Below are 17,947 nucleotides of genomic sequence, written 5' to 3'. Positions count from 1 at the left end.
TCCCTTGCTGTGATGCCAAAAGGTTTTTGGGTTCCCTCCCTCAAATACATACGTTTGTCCATTTTTAAAAAACTGACAGCTCCTGTGGCCCCCTGCTCTTCTGTGATACCAAAAGATTTTTCATCCCTTTCATAATTTCCTTTTTTTAAAAAAAAAATGGCCACGCCAGTTCAGCACTTCAGCCAAGAAAACTGGTGGAAAGCATTACTAAAGATAACATTTAGTCAGCAAGTCTTCCCTAGATGCTGATTGTGATTTTGTGATGTCATAAATATTGGCACATCAGAGCTGCTAGACTCTGTTTTTATCTATTTGAATTAGAATATTTAATTTCTAAGTTTGCCTGCTTGTGGCTCAAAGGTGATTAAGACTGTGGGATAAGGTTGTCACTTGGTTGTTAAAGGGCCAAAGTAGATTATATATACTTTTAAATATGTAGTCATGCATTTAGCGTGTGCATGCTTTCCTTCCTTCCTAATAGTTGGGAAGAGACTCAATATGGACAGTGATCATGGGGAGGGAAAGTTTAAATTCTCTGCCTGGTACCAATAAAAATCCAATTGCTCTTCACTGCAGAATAATTGTGGGGCCCTGTACTTGCTATATGTTTCCACATGCTTTTCACGTATTGTCTCTTTTCGCTAAGTTGGGAGGAAAATTGAGCCAGTTTTCAGGACCTGAGGGGAGCCTTGAACTGTGAAGAGTGAGTGGGGACCTCAGAGCCACAATGGTAGAAAAGTACACATGCCATTTCATTGTGGGGCTTAATACACAATATTTATTTATTTATTATATTTGTTAGTTGCTTTTCTTACTTAAGTGATCCAAACAACTTGCATTGAAACTAGACAAAACCAAACACAGTCAATCAATAAAAACCTAAAAAACACATCAAATACAAATAAAAATTTGAAGGACAGGTCAATAGGTCCTACCCGAGTAACAGAGGCCAAGAATAACCAAGACACCACACATTAAGGGTCAAAAGTCTGGGTAAAGAGGAAGGTCTTTGCCTGGTGCCTGACGATAGATAAAGATAATGATGGGAGAGCATTCCACAGCTGGGGGGACGTGTTGCCACCCTCTGAACATCCTGTGGAGGAGGCACACAAAGAAGGATGTCAATCACAGCGTCTGGGTTGGTTCATATGGGCAGAAACGGTCCTTGAGGTGTTGGGGCTCTGAGTCGCATATGGGGTTATAGGTCTAAATCAGCACTTTGAGTTGAGCCCGGAAACTAATTGGTAGCCAGTGCAGTTGTGCCAGAATTGGTGTTATATGCTCAGACCTGGCTGCTGAATTTTGCACTAGCTGCAGTTTCTGAACCGAAAGGCAGCCTCATTGCAGTAGTCTAACCTAGAGGTTACCAAAGGGTAGGCAACAGAAGTTAGGCTGTCACCACCCAGATAGGGGTGCAGCTGGGCTACCAGTTGAAGCTGATGGAAGGCACTCTACACCAAGGCCATTTGAGCCTCAAGTGACAGTACCTGCTCCTTCAGAGGGAGTGTAACCCAATCCAGAATGGGCCACATCTCATCCATCCAGTATAGAGAACCACTCACTAACAGTGCCTCAATCTTGTCTGTATTAAGATTGGCTCTTTTCCAGTAGGTGACTGAAAGAAGCAGAAGGAAAGATACAGACTAGATAGAAGTCCAAGTGGGAAAGCACTGCAGTTTGGAGAAGGAGCACAAGAATTCAGCAAGTTGATGAGGGGGTGGCATGTTGCATCCATTATCTGATTATCAGAACTATGAGAAGGATAGTGCTGGGTTTTATTCTAGTTGTGTGACTGATTACCCTTTTATTTCACAGACAGGCCACACAATCCTATGGTGAATGCTGGAGCAATTGTGATCACTTCCTTGATCAAGGTAAAATGTTTACAACTAATTTTCCTGAGAACTGCATTATGAATAGTTTTTGTGGAAAGCTATGTTGTGCAATGTTAGATATTGTATGGATATGGAAACTCTTAACCAAAACTGCAACTGTTGCACATACAAAAAAGTTTGAATCTAGAGGGGTGTATGTGAAACTATTTTCAGTGTTAGTTTTCTGAAACTACACCCCCTGCCTCAGGTACGTTTAAAAAGCATTTTTGATATATGGTATAAACTAATTTTAAGGGGAAATGCTGCTGGAGGTCTTTTATTTCTCTATTTTCCATCTCCCTTTCAATTTTCTGAATTCTGAGCTGCTGTTTGCTATAGGGTGGCTTACTATACTTCTTTTTTAAAGACTACCACATGCTTCTCTAGACTTGTGGCCTAAAATATAAAATGGGAAGAATATTAGACAAACATAATACCTTCTGGGAAATATGCAACTCATTTTAAAGGGTGTTATATAAGAACTTGTACATCAGTTTTAATTTGTAGCGTAAAATATTTCCTAAGACTTTTTTGAGCACTTGTTGCAGTTAGGCTTCTGTAGAGAATTTAAAACAAAAATTGTTTTTTTTTGTAACTACTAATGAATATGCTTTATATTTTGATTAGTTTCATGAGCTGCAAAGCCAAATCTCCTGGCATTTCTTTAGTATTAAACATTCCCATACTTTACCAGACCAAGGATGTCTTCTTACTTAGATAAATATATTCATAAAAATAGTTGGTTTCATAGTTTAATGAATGTAGGACTTTTAGTCGTGCTTCTGCATAAATTCAAGTGTATATTTTGAGTGGTAGGATTGTTCATAATATTTACAAGTATAAACGTATTTTTGGTATCTGCCTCATTAATATGCCTTAATTACATATTCAGCATAATGCGATCTCTGTGAGAATTAAAAATTAAAAAATGGAAGCAGTGGATCTCTAGAAATAAGTGCTTCTAATCAAGATTTCATTATTTCATTAGATTTAAAAATAGACAACCTATGCTGCTGATTAAATCTTAACATCCATTAATTTGTTTCCAGACTTCTAGTTATGAAAGGCTACTGCAGTCTTGGCTCATGATTTTCTGCTTTTCTTTATACTGAATGAAATAAAATCCTGCTTAAAACATTTATCTTTAATAGCTATAGGTGAAGGAAAATGGTCTTAAGTATGACAGGTAAATTTATTCATGTTTAATTTTTTCTATAGGTTTAAATAACTTTGAAATTCATTTTGACAAGTTAGAATAAGTGGTACCCAATACATCAAATACTTAAGTGTAAATATTGCCACAGTATAGCCTGTTACAAAGTACTGTAAAGTAAAATCCAAAGTGCATACTTACCTGAAATAGGTTTAATTGAAGTTAGAGGAATTTGCTTCAAAGTAAATGCATTTTGTATTGGGGTAAATGTCTAAAATGTGGTCTTCTACCACACCAGTGCAGGTTTCAGACTATTGTAATGTACTGCACCTTTAGTTTTTACTGCATGCAGTTGTGACATTATTACAAGAAAATGATAAAATTGCTAGCCAATACTGGATTGCATTGAAATTTTGCATGTAATATTTGCATGTCCAGCAGACATAAATCACCATACTGTTTCATCTGTTTAGAGTGATTGTGAGACATTTCATGTGATACATCTACTGGAAAGCTATTTCATGAAAATTAAGCAAGTGATGATAAGAGCTGGATTCAGCACTGGATTTTTATACTTGGTTATAATTTAGAAATATTTTGCCACTCATTCCTGAGATAATTTTAAGCTTGCATTTAGTAATATCCATAAGTGCAGCCTGATGGTATGTTTACTTGGAAGTAAGCCTTGCTTCTTTAGTGGGACTTAATTTTAAGTAACTGTATAGAATTGCAGCAGCCATATAAAAGAATTCACAGCACTTGCTAGCCCACGTTCGTAGGATAAACTCTTTGCTTGGTTTTATACAGAGTGGCCAGGCAAATGGCTGGTAATCACTTCTGTTGAAGATGGTGCACAACCTTGGAAATCCAGTAGTTGTGTATCTTAAATACATGCGGTGTATCACAAGTATATATGTAATAGGGCAATAGTTCTAACTGGCTAGCATCCTTTCTTGTTTACTACTGCATTTCATGATACTTTTCCAAACCAACAGACATTTGAAACCATTAAAATATAGCACAGGGTCTATAGCACCAAGGCAATGCTGAGTTGTGTCAAAATCCTTTCCTGTATATAAGGAAAATTACACAGGTCCCTTGAGCTTGAGTGGTTAAAGAGTATTGGTCACTGTGACTCTTAAATTATGGTACATAAGAGAAAGAGGTCTTTTCTAGGGCAATCAGTGGCCTGGTGTACCTGTCACACTAAATCATGGTTTAAAATGAACCTGGGTTCAAACAGTGCAACAAGCCAGACCTTGGCTTATTTTGGCTGTGATGTGGTAGCTGCAGGAGTGGGGCAGGAGTGTTACAGGAACTATTTGAGCAGCATGCACCATCCTGCTACTCGTTCACATTGAACCATTGTTTGTTTTAAATTGTGGTTTAATGTGATGTGCAAACTGGGCCAGTGATAAACATATAATTTAATTAAACTTACCTTGTACTTGAATGCAGCTGTATTTTGTGTGTGTATAGTAAAAACGTTTCTGGGTGTCTTGCTGACCACTATTGGAGAGAGTGCTGGGCTAGATAGACCTCTGGTATAGCTTAAGAAAGCTTTTCTTATTGACTAGGGATTTTTGGTCTTGTGAATACTTTGTAGTCAATTGCTTCTCAATCAAGGTGCTGCTATACACCATTGGATCTTGCATTGTAGCAGCCATATGACAAGGGCTGCCTATAACGAATGAGAGAGGCTCACCATGTAGACCTACCTACTGAATAATAGTGTCTTGTGACACAAAACATAGGGTCATATCCAATGTTAATACTATGCAAAACAGACCCATTGAAATTAATGGTCATGTCTTAGGGCATTAGTTTAAATAGGTTTAGTCTGAGAAAACCTAGAAAACTGGTCATGTTTAGCCTTGAGAAGAAAATACTGAGGGGAGATATGATAGTATTCTTCAAATACTTGAAAGGTTGTCATACAGAGGAGGGCCAGAATCTCTCCCTGGTCATCCGAGAGTTCAGGTCATGGAATAATGGGTTAAAGTTACAGGAAGCCAGATTTCGGCTGATCATCAGAGAAAACTTCCTGTTAGAATGATATGACATTGGAACCATTGACCTAGGGAGGTGGTGGGCTCTCCAACCCAGGAGGCATTCAAGAGGCAGCTGGACAGCCATCTGTCAGGTATGCTTTAGGTTGGATTTCTACATTAAAGGGGGTTGGACTCAATGGCCTTATAGGCCCCTTCCAACTCTTCTATGATTCTGTGGATGCAATCCATACTGGTTGATTGGCATTGGAGCATTGAAGATTTAATTCACATGCAGCCTCTCACAGGATCACTGTTAAAAGAGAATGAGGTGATCTAGAAAAGGTCAAATGAACAAGAGCAGCAGGCCTCATTGTAGCAAACCTTAAGAATTGGTGCTCAGTGGGAATAACAAATGGTGATAATCATGAGCACAGGTGAGTGAAGAATGCAGTAACAAACAGTGACTGCCCACTTTTATCCATTTTCTAGGAGGAAGGACGGGATTGAAATTGAATAAATAAATGATAGTGTGCAGCAGCAAAACATAATGGGATGATTTCTTCCCTTGATTAGACCTTACAGTTCTGACTGTGGTTGAGATTTATACATATGAGTTGGAATTTTATAGTTATTTGCTCTTACTAATCTTTTCTAATAGCAAATGAACAAAGTAGAGAACTTTATGTTATCTTTAGCTTTAGATATTAAATACATGTTTGGAAAGTCAATAATAAAAGTATAAATTCAATAATAATGCAAAGGATTCAAAGAATCAATCAACAGTTCAAGGGAGAATACATAAACAAGGTTTCCCATTCTTGTTGTCCTGACAATTTAATCTAATGAATGAAAGATGTTCCCTTTTTCTACATTCTTAACTAATGATTTACCCCTTAGAAAAAAATCAGCTTATATGGGAATCCCAAATAATAACCAAAAGATACATGTGGCTTAAGAAATCTGTACTCTTTCTAAACTTGCTTTGTAATCTCTAGATTTACAGTTTGAAATAGCATTTGGAATTGTCATTAGTTTTAAGTGTAGTTAATATGCACGGCAATTAGAGGTAAGCAACAATTGTCAACCATTAGTCTTTCAGAAAAACATTGCTTTTTGTCTTTGAAATGTTTTGTCATAATGCTTCCACTGGTCATTTTTTCACTTAATATTTGATAGGCTTTGCAGTGTCTATTGCAATCCAGAATAAACTTCCAAGATGGACTAGATTGATTTAAGGATTTGAGGTATCCTAGAGGTCTGTTCTAGTTTACTATTTTATTGAGTCTGTGGAAGAATTTGGCTCACTAATAGAACAGATGTTAAAGATTATGGTGGAGGGAAAAGGTGCTTGAAGGTTTCTTTGAAGTCAGTTTGGAGGAAAGGACTGGAAATTCAATTATGTACATGGCTTGATCAATATCAGAATTGATGTTGGATGGCGTAGTTAAGGTGCTGTTAGGCAACTGAAGGATTCCAACAATGTTCTCTAAGGATGCAGTGAAGGAAAATGACAATTTTCAGCTTCAGCTATGAGATAATAAATATAATTACAGGGTGATATCCAACAAAGGAATACTTGAAGTAGACCCATTAAAAGAAATGGACTTTAGTAATCTTCGTGTGGACACTATGTCCCTAAGGATCAAACTGACTAGAGTAGGCTGTGTCCCGGAATATAGTCCATTTACTTGTCCCATGAAAGCTGTTGAAAACTATATATATATACCCTTTTCTTCTGTGTTTCAGCTGATAACTCAGTTTAGTAATCCTGCTGCTAGATGGATATATGTACAGAAACAGCTTGTTTCTTTAAATATGGATCATCTTCCTTCTTTTTCCCACCTACTAATTCAAACCTGATAGTTATCTCTTCCTGCATTGTCTTCACATTTTTATATGTATCTGAAAAATTATTCATAGTAACTTGCTGATATGGACGGTTAACCAATGCATGGTCTGTTGTTTATTAAAATCAGGCTTTTTTTGTGTCAGTACTCACCAGTATGGAGTACCGTCATCTTTTTTTGGATGTCATTGGCATCCATTTTATGTTAGCACCCATAGCACTTTTACTGAGTACCTGTGTCTCTTTTTTTACCAAAGAATTTGATTAAAATTTTCATTTATACAGTGCTTCTGCTGTCAGAGGTTGTTGCTTCTATCTTGGCAACCCTTTATTCCCATCTTATAGAAGTAGTCCCACTGAGTAATTTGATCAAGGCTCCCCAGGATGTCTGTCTCTGAGGTGAAAGTTACTTAATCTAAGGTCTCCTAGGTTCCAATTCAAGCAGACATTTCAAATTGACATTTCAAAGTGTGTATGTACAAAGAGACTAGAAATGTTAATCAGATGTAAAACATAACCATACAAAAAAAAATCAAACTGCATTCCATGTTGGTTTGAAGGTTTTAATGTAACTTGTGAGCAACAATTGCAAATTGAGTTATATGTATTAAAATTTTAGTGAGTAGATACAGGACTGTTTTGCACTGGTCTTGTTCATGTTCAGATACAGTTTTAAATGGTTCAGTCAAGCTCTGATCATGGGTTTGATCCAGATATAGTCATAGTTTGAGTAGATCCATTGTTCTCCAGTAGGCATTAGGATACCCCTAGGTGGGTATTGTCTTCCTCTCCTATTGCTTGAGGCAGGAAACACTCCAAAGGACTCTCACCTCAGCCCCTCACCTTAGTTTTCCTGCCTCGTTTGAGCAGCACTGCTTTCACCTTGCTCTTCAGTCTGGCTGGCTTATATTCTTGATTTAAAATATCAAATCGGTCTTTACTTGGGATTCACCAATTCAGTCTAAAAAATCTATGTCATGCTAAAAAATTGTACCTTTTAGAAGCAGAGTTCATGGAACAGTTGAAGACTCTGGCAACTGATGCTCCAATTTCTGCTTAGTATCCCAAAATTTCTTGTCAAGGGATGGAGATGCTCTGTTAAAGGATCTCACAGAATGTAAGTTAGATTTGGCATTAAAGAAAGTTCATGAGGTTTCAGCATTGATCATATGTGCTTCATGTACAGTTTCTGTGTTTTCAAGGGCAACGTTACTGTGGTTAGACAATGTTTCGGACAATCCAGATCAAGATCCCAAGAGATTCAGATAAAACCATTCTGAAGATTACTAGAGTGAAGGCATATATTGCTAATGCTACAATTCACCAGATCCATGGCAGCTGAAGTGGTGGCTTGATTTTGTGGCTTTGCCATTGGGAGGCAGATGCTACCTCCCATGTGTTGCTCGCAACAGAGCCTTATGTGAACAGAAAGTTCTTTGGTGAGGATGTCTTGAAGGATGTTTTAGTGAAGACAAAGGAGAAGAAGGCAGCAATGCCAGTAACAAACCAAAGAAGAGAGAACTGGCATTCCTTTTGTCGTTACCAGCCAGACTTACCATCCATCCAGATTGGGCAGAAGAGGGTGAGATTACCATTCCAACAGGCAGGCCTGGGGTTGATCAAGATTCCAACTGTGCAACCAGCAGCGAAGAGGATCATGTTCCAAGTTCAGCTACCATCAGCAGAGATGGAAGGAAACAAACACAGTTCTGACTTACTACAAATTTCAGCAGGCGGCAGGCTGCTAAGTTTTGCTCAGTGGTGGGAGGCAACAATATCTGACTGTTGGGTCAAGGATGCTGTGCATCACAGGTATCAAATAGAATTTCAGGTTCCACCTCCAAGTAGATTTGTACCATCATCAATTTCTTTGGATCCAGAGAAGCCCATACTAGTTCAGGAGGCAATAGATCATCTGCTGCAGATAGCGGCTATAGAACCAGTCCAGCAAGAGAAGTTCTGTGGTGTTTATTTTCTGCTCTTTATGAAGCCAAAGAAAGAGGGTGCTTTGAGGGCTGTATTGGACCTAAAATCCCTGACCAAATTCATGAGGTACCGAAAACATCACATGGAAATCTTGGTTTTGATAAGGGACATGTTGCAACTGTGAATCTGGCCTCCATAGAGTTGATTGAGGTGTACCTCCACATGCCAATTAATCCAGGACACTGCAAATATCTTTGTTTCACTTAGGACGCAGAGTGGTAAGCAGCAGTAACACAGCTGAAGCTCTGCTCACGGCCGGAGTTCGATTCCAACAGAAGGAGGAAGTCGCATCTCCGGTAAAAGGGGTCGAGGTCCACTCAGTCTTCCATTCATCCATGGTCGGTAAAATGAGTACCCGGCATATGCTGGGGGGTAAAGAAAGGCCGGAGAAGGAACTGGCAATCCCACCCCATATATACGGTCTGCCTAGTAAACGTCGCAAGATGTCACCCTAAGAGTCGGAAACGACTCGCACTATAAGTGCGGGGACACCTTTACTTTTTTACTTTACTAGTACAAAGCACTGCCCTGTGGCTTGGTGTCAGCTCCAAGGGTCTCCACAAAAATCATGGTGACCCTTGTGGCTCATCTATGTCAAGAGGGTGTGCACCTGTACCCAGGCTTAGACATTTTGGTCAAAGTCAATATAGTCAGTGTATCAGGACATACGTGTCATCCTAGCAGCTATCAAGGACAATGAGTTCTTGGTAAACTGAAGAGTCATCTGACCCCAACGCAATGGTTGTAGCATCTGGGGGCAATGATAGATACAAAATGGGAGATAATATCTCTTTTAGAGGAGAGGGTGAACAAGATAAGGGTGGCCATTCAGCCATTGCTGGGAAAAACCTTGGAGGGTCTCATGACCTTAGCAAAGGTCTTAGGGATGTTAATTTTTGCCATCCAAGTTACACCATGGGCCAGATTCCATGCTTGTTCTCTGCAGTGGGCACTTCTACCTTACCAGTTGCAAAGACACACTCCAAACATCTGCAGTCTCCTCTAAGAAGCCAGTTGTGATTGGCTGCAAGGTGGTGGACAAAGGACTGCAATTTACACAGAGGTATGCCTCTGAAGGACCCAGCAAGGAAGGTTGTAGCAACAGACGCGAACCTAAGAGGTTGGGGTGCTCATTGCAGGGGCGAGCTTGTTCAAGGACCGTGGTCCTCTCAGGAAGCAAAACAAAGCAACTTATTGGAATTGAGGGCAACTGACACTGCAACATTTCCTTTCGCTATTTCTCCTCGAGCAGGTGATGTTGAGAACAGACAACAATTCGGTGAAGGTGTTCAGCAGTCATCAAGGAGGAACAAAATTGCAGGTTCTCCATCAAAAAGCATCAAGACTATTGGCTTGGGTAGAGAGATCATTAAAGTCCCCGAAAGCAGAGTACATCTGAGGGGTGGGTCCTAGGCTGTGTCTGAAGGCACATGAGGCCAGCACCCTTCTGAAGCTAAGCAGGGTCACGTCTGATCAGTGCCTGGATGGGAAACCGCTTGGGAACCATATGTAAGCCACCTTGGGTTTCTATGATGAAAAGAAAGGTGGGGTATAAATGTAATAAATAAATAAATAATAAATAACATGCAAGCGGACTGGCTGAGCTGACAGAATGTGTTGCTGGGAGAGTGGCAACTTCACAAGGAGGTGTTCAGATTGCTTCACAGATGGTTTGGAAGAATGGATGTGGATCTTTTTGCATCTGATGTCAATCACCTACTGAGGTACTATCCGAGGTACCCGTCATTAGCATCAGAAGATGCAGATGCATTGAATTCTCCATGGCCAACAGGAAATCTTTCCACCAATCCCACTGTTAACTCGACTGATAACGAAAATGAGGCTAGAGAGGGCCAGTGTCATTCTGATTGCACCATATTGGCTGAGAAGGCTGTAGTTCTCAGAACCGATCAACTTAGCTGTGGAGCCCCCATGGTCTCTGCCCAGATCTACTACTACAGGGGCCTTTGAGGCATTCCAGTTTAGAATGGTTGCGCTTAACCATGTGGAGGCTGAGTGGAGAAAGTTACTGAGAGGAGGTTTGCCACCAGAGGTGAATACCTCTATATTGGCTCCCCAAAGACCTTCCACAACAAGAACCAGCAGTATACCTGGGTTGCATTTCTATGCTGGTGCAACAAAAACCATGTGAGCATATGGAAGGCAGGCATTGCTGAGCTGTTACCTTTTTTACACGATGGACTGAAGCACGGTTTGAAGCCCAACACGCTGTGCAGACAAGCATCAGCATTGGCAACAGTGCTCTCCAAGTCTCCATCTGAGTCACTGAGTGCTCATCATTATTTGAAACAATTTTAGATGGGCAATTTTGACTTCTACACCTGTCCAGCATTTTTTCCTAATGTGGGATCTGCATAAAGTGTTGTCAGCTCTCCAGAAACTGCCCTTTGAACCACTAAAAACCTGTACTCTATGAATAATGTCCTACAAAGTGGTGTTCCTAGTAGCTATAACATCAGCTAGACAAATACCTGAACTGTGTTTCACAAAGACAGAGTGGTACTTTGAAATGATGCTGTCTTTATTCCAAAAGTAAATACAGCTTTTCACAGTCAGCAGGAATTGGTTTTGCCAATCTTTTGCCCATCACCATCTCATGCTCTGGAATGTGCTTGGCATTCTTTAGATGTGTGGAGATCTTTAAAAGTATTTATTAATAGGACAAGGTCAATAACACAAACAGATTCTTTGTTTCATTCCATCCACGTAGTTTGGGGAAGAAAGTTTCATCTTGCACTTCGGCAAGATAGATTAAAGGGTGCATTGCTTTAGCATATTGCACTCTGCACCTGTCCCCACCACTGAGTATCGTGGCCCATTCAACAAGAGCAGCAACTATTAACTGCATGATATTCAACAAATGGACCTCTTGAACTGGTTGGTTGGGCAGCCACATGGGCAAACTTAAATATGTTTACCAACCACTATAAGATAGACATTTACACATTTGCAGAGGCAGCCTTTGGGAGGCGAGTTCTTCAGTAGGTGTTGCCAAATCATTAAGAGGTAGGTACCCACAAAGGTCAGCTTTGGAACATCCCACTAGGGGGTGTCCTAGTGCCCACTGGAGAAGGAACCATTTTATTCACTAGAAAGATGTTTCTTTGGGGGCACCAGGACACTGCCGAGGCCCACCCTGGGATGTTACACAAGGAAAAATAACAAGGAAAGGTAGGTGACAAAGGGTCAGGGGACTGATCTACTAGATTTAGAAAGTTGTTTCATGTTGGCTTCAGTGAGTTCAATATTATTTTGAGTTGGTATGCTAGTGTTTTTTCTCTGTTACAAACGTTATACTTTCAAGTGAACTAACAATAAATTAGCACTCTGTGAGAGGCTGAGGTGAGTCTCCTTTGGAGTGTTAACTCTTTCCTGCCTCAATCAATAGGAGAGGAAGACAATACTCACTTGGTGGTGTCCTAGTGCCCCCAGAGAAACACCTTTCTGGTGAGTAAAACGGTTCCATTTCAATGGAACAAATGGGTTCTGTTTTACACACTGAAATTTCTCTTCTGTGTCACTGTTTGGGGAAAAATGTAGGCATACAGTTGTGATTTTGTGGGTGACTCTTTTACTTGTTATTGAAATGATGTGCAATTTCTGTACATACTGAGTTTCACAGGACTGCAGTATACATATGGTTTATAAATGTTTAAATATAGTGCTTTAGATCAGGGTAATAAAATAGTAGTCTAGTGTATTAAGTGTTCTATTTGATAAGACAGTAATATAGCCATATTTAACTAAATTGTTAAGTGGTCAGGGGCACTTCAGAAATCTGTTGGTTAATCAGCATTGGGAGGAACAACCACATACACTTGCGTAATGCAACGAAAATAGTAGTAATAAGCACAGAATTAAACATGGTGAGGTAGTATCTCAAAACTTAAAACTAAGTGTTGCTGAGATCCTATTGTGTGCTGGTGCAATTTTAATATAAATAAAATGAGATCCTGTCTTTTAATGTAATACTGATATGTATATATTCTTTGAGAAACATGCATGAGTGGTGTGTCGTTAGCTCGTCTAAGTCTTAAACTATTTTGTGTTCATAGACGTTCACTTGTATATACACAGTAGTGTGCATATACACATAAATATACATGCAAGCATGCACATTGTAAGTGCATATATGTATATATTATGTTTGTGAAGTTATTGCATGGTACACTTGTTAGACAGATGAACTGCTTGTACAGTTTCATATGTACAACTTGAGACTCCACAAACTGGAAGATTAGACCTCAACATAAAATAAAATCTAGAGAAAACAAAGAACTGCTCTGTGTTCCATATTAAAGTTGCTAGGGGAAATATTTTCAGAATTGTCATAGGGGGAAAACCTCTAAAAGATTTGGTGCCTCATTTCTGATTTAATTTACCTACAACTTTTCTCTCTTAATCTGTAAAAGAAATAGGAAAAACTGGCCATGGTTGTCTGAAAATAGCAAAGTGGCAGTGTTAAGAATATGCATTAAGATTCCCATTTTAAAGAAGAGTTCATGCAGAACAAGCTAAAGTCAGGTTTAGGGGTGCTTTTTAAAGATGCTCATCAGCACCTTTTATCAATGTGCTTAAACTGGTATCTAGAAGATGCTGTGAAAGAGTTCTTTTTGTGTGTCAGAATTTTTTCTTGGAGCTTAAAGGCAAGGAGATGTTTAATTTGATAAATGCTGAAATAAGTTTGCCTTGATATATGCTCAGACACTATTGTTTACTGCGTGTATTCTGTTAAGAGTATCAAATGTGAAGATGCTTTTTTTTTTTTTTTTTTTTGCAGTTAAGGTGGGGTGCGGGAAAAGAACCAAACTTTACTGTACTTCTGGCATTAAACATCTTTCTCCTTCTCCCTTAAATGTAGGGGAGGAATGCAAAACTTGTTTCAGTTTAATTGTCTTAACTGTACAACAATGACTAGTACAGCATCCTGTAACTAATGCTGACCCACTTCCCCAAAGCAACATTCACTGTGCATTTAAAAGGTTTTTGTGGTTTAAATGTTGTTACATATTTTACAGCATTAGGATCTATGGAATGTTTTGACAACTGCAACAGTTCAATGAAGTTGGTAATTTCTTCTTTTAATTATTTTTCATTGAACAGATTTGGAGTTACACTTTATAAAAAACTTGTTTTTCTAATGCCTTTCAACACAATGCTTAATCTTTTTAGCATATTTCTTAAGTAGTCATTGACTATGGGTAGCAGTATGTTGACTTTATTGGTGCATAACTTTGACACAACAGTGTGGTATTCTTTCAGCTGGTGATCATACGTGTATGACTGCACATCACTAGATGAGCTGGTGCGTGTGGCTTCACATATTATCTGCAACACCCTAATCCACTTGTAGAATTGGAAATGAGGCTGGCTTTATGCATTTCATGAGTAGAATTCTGGTACATACAGGATTCAGGTTTTTTATTTATTTCCCCTATATTAAAAAGTGCAAGGGATTTTTTGGATTGTTTTGAGGTAGTGCTTTTAGAGAATAAAACTAAATAAAATATTAACCAGATGTTTCTGTGGCATTTAAGGCCTATTAATTTGAGATAATCTGTTTTTTAAAATTTTATTGAGCATGTGTATAATGAAGAAAAAAACCTTATACAATACACATCCACTTGATTCTGAACAATAGATTCCCAATCACATTTAGTTCTGGAGACAATCTATTTTTTAAAATGCTATCCACAGCTAATCTCTTTGAAATTGCCTGGCAGGTTAGTCCTTTGGTCACATGGATAACGTTGCCAGATTGTCCATATTATGAACATAAATGTTCCTCTATACTATTACCACTGCACCCCCATAAAATACAATCATCCTGCCTTATTAAAAGTACTCCACCTCCATAGCAGTTTAAAGCTGTGTTTCCCTAATATAATTTATTTTTGAAATTTTGATCTGGCAACCATAACTGAGGTTATCATACTTTGGACGCATAATGAGAAGACATGATTCGCTAGAAAAGACAATAATGCTGGGAAAAACAGAAGGGAGTAGAAAAAGAGGAAGACCAAACAAGAGATGGGTTGATTCCATAAAGAAAGCCAGAGACCTGAACTTACAAGATCTGAACAGGGCTGTTCATGACAGATGCTCTTGGAGGTCACTGATTCATAGGGTCGCCATAAGTCATAATCGACTTGAAGGCACATAACAAGAACAACAACCATAGATGTTCCTAAAAATAAGAGACTACATATGGAGCAAACAACGTTTGTTTTTCATTAAAGGAAATAACCCTTTTCAATATACAGATGTGAAGTATCTGTAAGCGATCTTGATTCTGTGCCAGAACTCAGAGTAGAGAGTGGGTCTCTTTCTGTTTTGAGGTAGCAAGTTCTCTTCATCCCTGATACAGTTTATACATAGTAACGGGCAGGGTTCTTGGACAGATGCCTGTGTGTTTGTATATATATGATTCCAGAATTTATACATTTGTTATGTGATGTAGCAATGTAAAACATAACAATATTAATTGTAGACTTCCCTTTTTGCAGCCCCCTGAGTTTATAAAGCATAGTATAATGTTGAACTAAAGGCTGTGCCAAGGTGGGGAGAGAAGCATGAGGATTGTGCTCAGTCCTTTAAGTACCACTGATACCACAGTGGACATCATTAGTTAATAAAACTTTCCAATTTAAGGCATTTGTTGAACTAGATGCAATCAATAAAACGTTTACCTATAAAACTTTGGACATTAATGGGTGGGTGTAAAGATGCTTATTGATGTGCCCAAGATTTCCCATGTGTGCATCAGGGCTTCCTTAATACTTTCCCCAATTGCTGTTCATCATGCTGTTATTGGAGTCATTTCCTGAGTTTTGAGAGCAGCTTATCAAGTGCCGGAAGGGATGCACAAATGGAAGTTCTCAGCAGGGCTTTTTGGTTCGAGTCAGACTTTTTCATGCACTTGTTCTTATAGCAGTGGCAATGCTCCTCTTCTATCCAATAGCTTAAATACTGTCCCCAGCCCCTAAATAAAATGATTATCAGCAACACTGAACATCCTAGTATCCAATATAATGTAAAATTCAGCCTTGGAGTATAAGAACGGAAAGTAATGTATCCACTGATTACAAAAAAACTTCAAGTGAATTTCCAAGGTACTAATCTGTAACTGAGTAGAGCCCTTAAAATAAAGCTAGCCTTATTCAATGTTCAGCTCTGTTCTCTTCACATTAGTACTTTTTAAAAATGAAACTTTCTGTAGTATTCTTTAAAGTTTGATGCAAACAAATTAGTAATCTAACATTAGGTATTTAGACTAATTAATAAAGCAACAGCTTAATATTAAATAATAATATTTAAGTAGTTGTAGATTATTATATGAATTATTTTATTTAAACTAAGTTAAATTAGAATTAAAACATTTTTTGTATTAACAAACTTTGTAAATATGTCTTCTTTCCTTTCAGCAAGGAGCAAATAATGCTGAGAAATTTGACTATGTAAGTGAACCTTAGAACCTTTTGAAATTATTTCCCATACTTGAGTTTGAAAGTGCAGGGTCAGATTTTATTTCTGTATTTCCCATTTTCCCCTTCTAATTTGTGATCTGTTGGTCTGATGTGGTAATAAGCATTTAAACATGTAAGCATCCTTTGTGCAACTTAACAGCCTAGTTCAAATATAATGTTAAACCATTGTTTAGCACTCTGGAGACAAGCCACAGATGGGCACACTGCCCTTTCTTTGTTAATACGGTTTCGGCCCAGTATATCTGAAGGAACGCCTCCAGAATAACCGATTATGCCGCCTGACGAGATCAGCCTCACAAGACCTTCTCTCGGTCCCACCGGTGAGAACAGCTAGGCTGGTGCGGACCAGAGAGAGGGCATTTTCTGTTGTGGCCCCCACTCTCTGGAACTCCCTCCCTTTTGATCTCAGACATGCTCCCTCCTTGTCAAGCTTTCGTTGAGCCTTAAAGACCTGGCTATTCAGGCAGGCCTACAAGATTGGGACAGATTAATTGTATGTTATATGAACTGAAGGATGGTCTTTTAGCTTAAATTTGGTTGTGTTGATATATATATGTATTGTTTTTACCTCTGTTGTTCGTTGCCTAGAGTGTCCCTAACCTGGACAGATAGGCGACTGAAAAATAAAATTTATTATTATTATTATTATTAAGTGCAGCTACAAAGAAGAGATAAAAGCATTCACTTCCTGCTTCCAAAAACAGCAATTCATCATTTACATCTGACCCGGACCAAACTATGGTTACTTTAAACTATGGCTCATTGAAATAATCCAAGATCATCATCATCATGTATATTTATAATGCCCCTTCCACCAATGGGCGACATACCAAACATATACAATTAACTAACAACAACATATAATATTTAATACATAAAATAGCACAATTCCTAATATCAATCATTGTAAAAGGCACCTAAAGCCCATTCCCCAAACCAAATCATATATTCTCCTACAAACCAAGTCCCCACCCCAAACCCTCTCAACCCCCTTTCAGTTAGCCCATTTGTTTATTCTGGCAAATCAAAAAGGAAGGTTTTCAGACACTTCTGAAAATGGGTAAAATCCTCCTCCAGCCGAAGTGCCACAGAAAGGCTGTTCGGCAGACACAGAACCAAATCCTGAAAGGTCTGCAACCTTTACAGGGTGGTTCGCATTGGAGGAACGACCAGTAATCCCTGGCCTGCAGATGTTATATCCCTGGCTGGAATGTACCTCACTTTGATCTTCACTAAATGATCAATTTAAATTAACTAGAGTTCCTGAATGGGAAATGACATAATAAACCAAGGAGTGGGTGCTTCCAATTTCATGGATATGCCAAAAGAGAGGGGGAAGCACTTAAACCCAAGACTGGTGCAAAACCAAGCCAATGAATGTTGAATACTAGGCTTATGGGAATATATTATTGTGCATTCTGAAAAAAATTGTGATGATTCTTTAATAGGTGATGCAGTTCATGAATAATATGGCTGGAAATGAATATGTTGGGTTCAGTAATGCCACGTAAGTATGTTTCTTAGTTTTAAATTTTCCTTTGTACCTAATACTGTCATTTGCTAATACAGAATTCTTTCATGAGCTAGGT

The 17,947-nt window shown here is 38.7% G+C and overlaps 1 protein-coding gene across 4 annotated transcripts in view; it reads left to right on the top strand.

Moving 5' to 3' along the window:
* GLS (glutaminase) overlaps positions 1-17,947 on the top strand; it is a 90,559-nt gene that overhangs the window by 34,098 nt on the left and 38,514 nt on the right. For 3 of the 4 annotated variants that reach the window (XM_061608199.1, XM_061608200.1, XM_061608201.1), the window contains exons 7-9: positions 1,816-1,874; positions 16,296-16,328; positions 17,807-17,865. In XM_061608199.1, the coding sequence (XP_061464183.1) occupies positions 1,816-1,874; positions 16,296-16,328; positions 17,807-17,865 (151 nt within the window). Of the gene's footprint in view, positions 1-1,815; positions 1,875-13,889; positions 13,940-16,295; positions 16,329-17,806; positions 17,866-17,947 lie in introns of those variants that run through there. The other variant, XM_061608203.1, reaches the window with a different exon arrangement.

This window comes from Rhineura floridana, chromosome 2 (assembly GCF_030035675.1).
Source record: "Rhineura floridana isolate rRhiFlo1 chromosome 2, rRhiFlo1.hap2, whole genome shotgun sequence".
NCBI lineage: Eukaryota > Metazoa > Chordata > Lepidosauria > Squamata > Rhineuridae > Rhineura > Rhineura floridana.
This window is presented reverse-complemented; position numbering and strand designations above follow the sequence as displayed.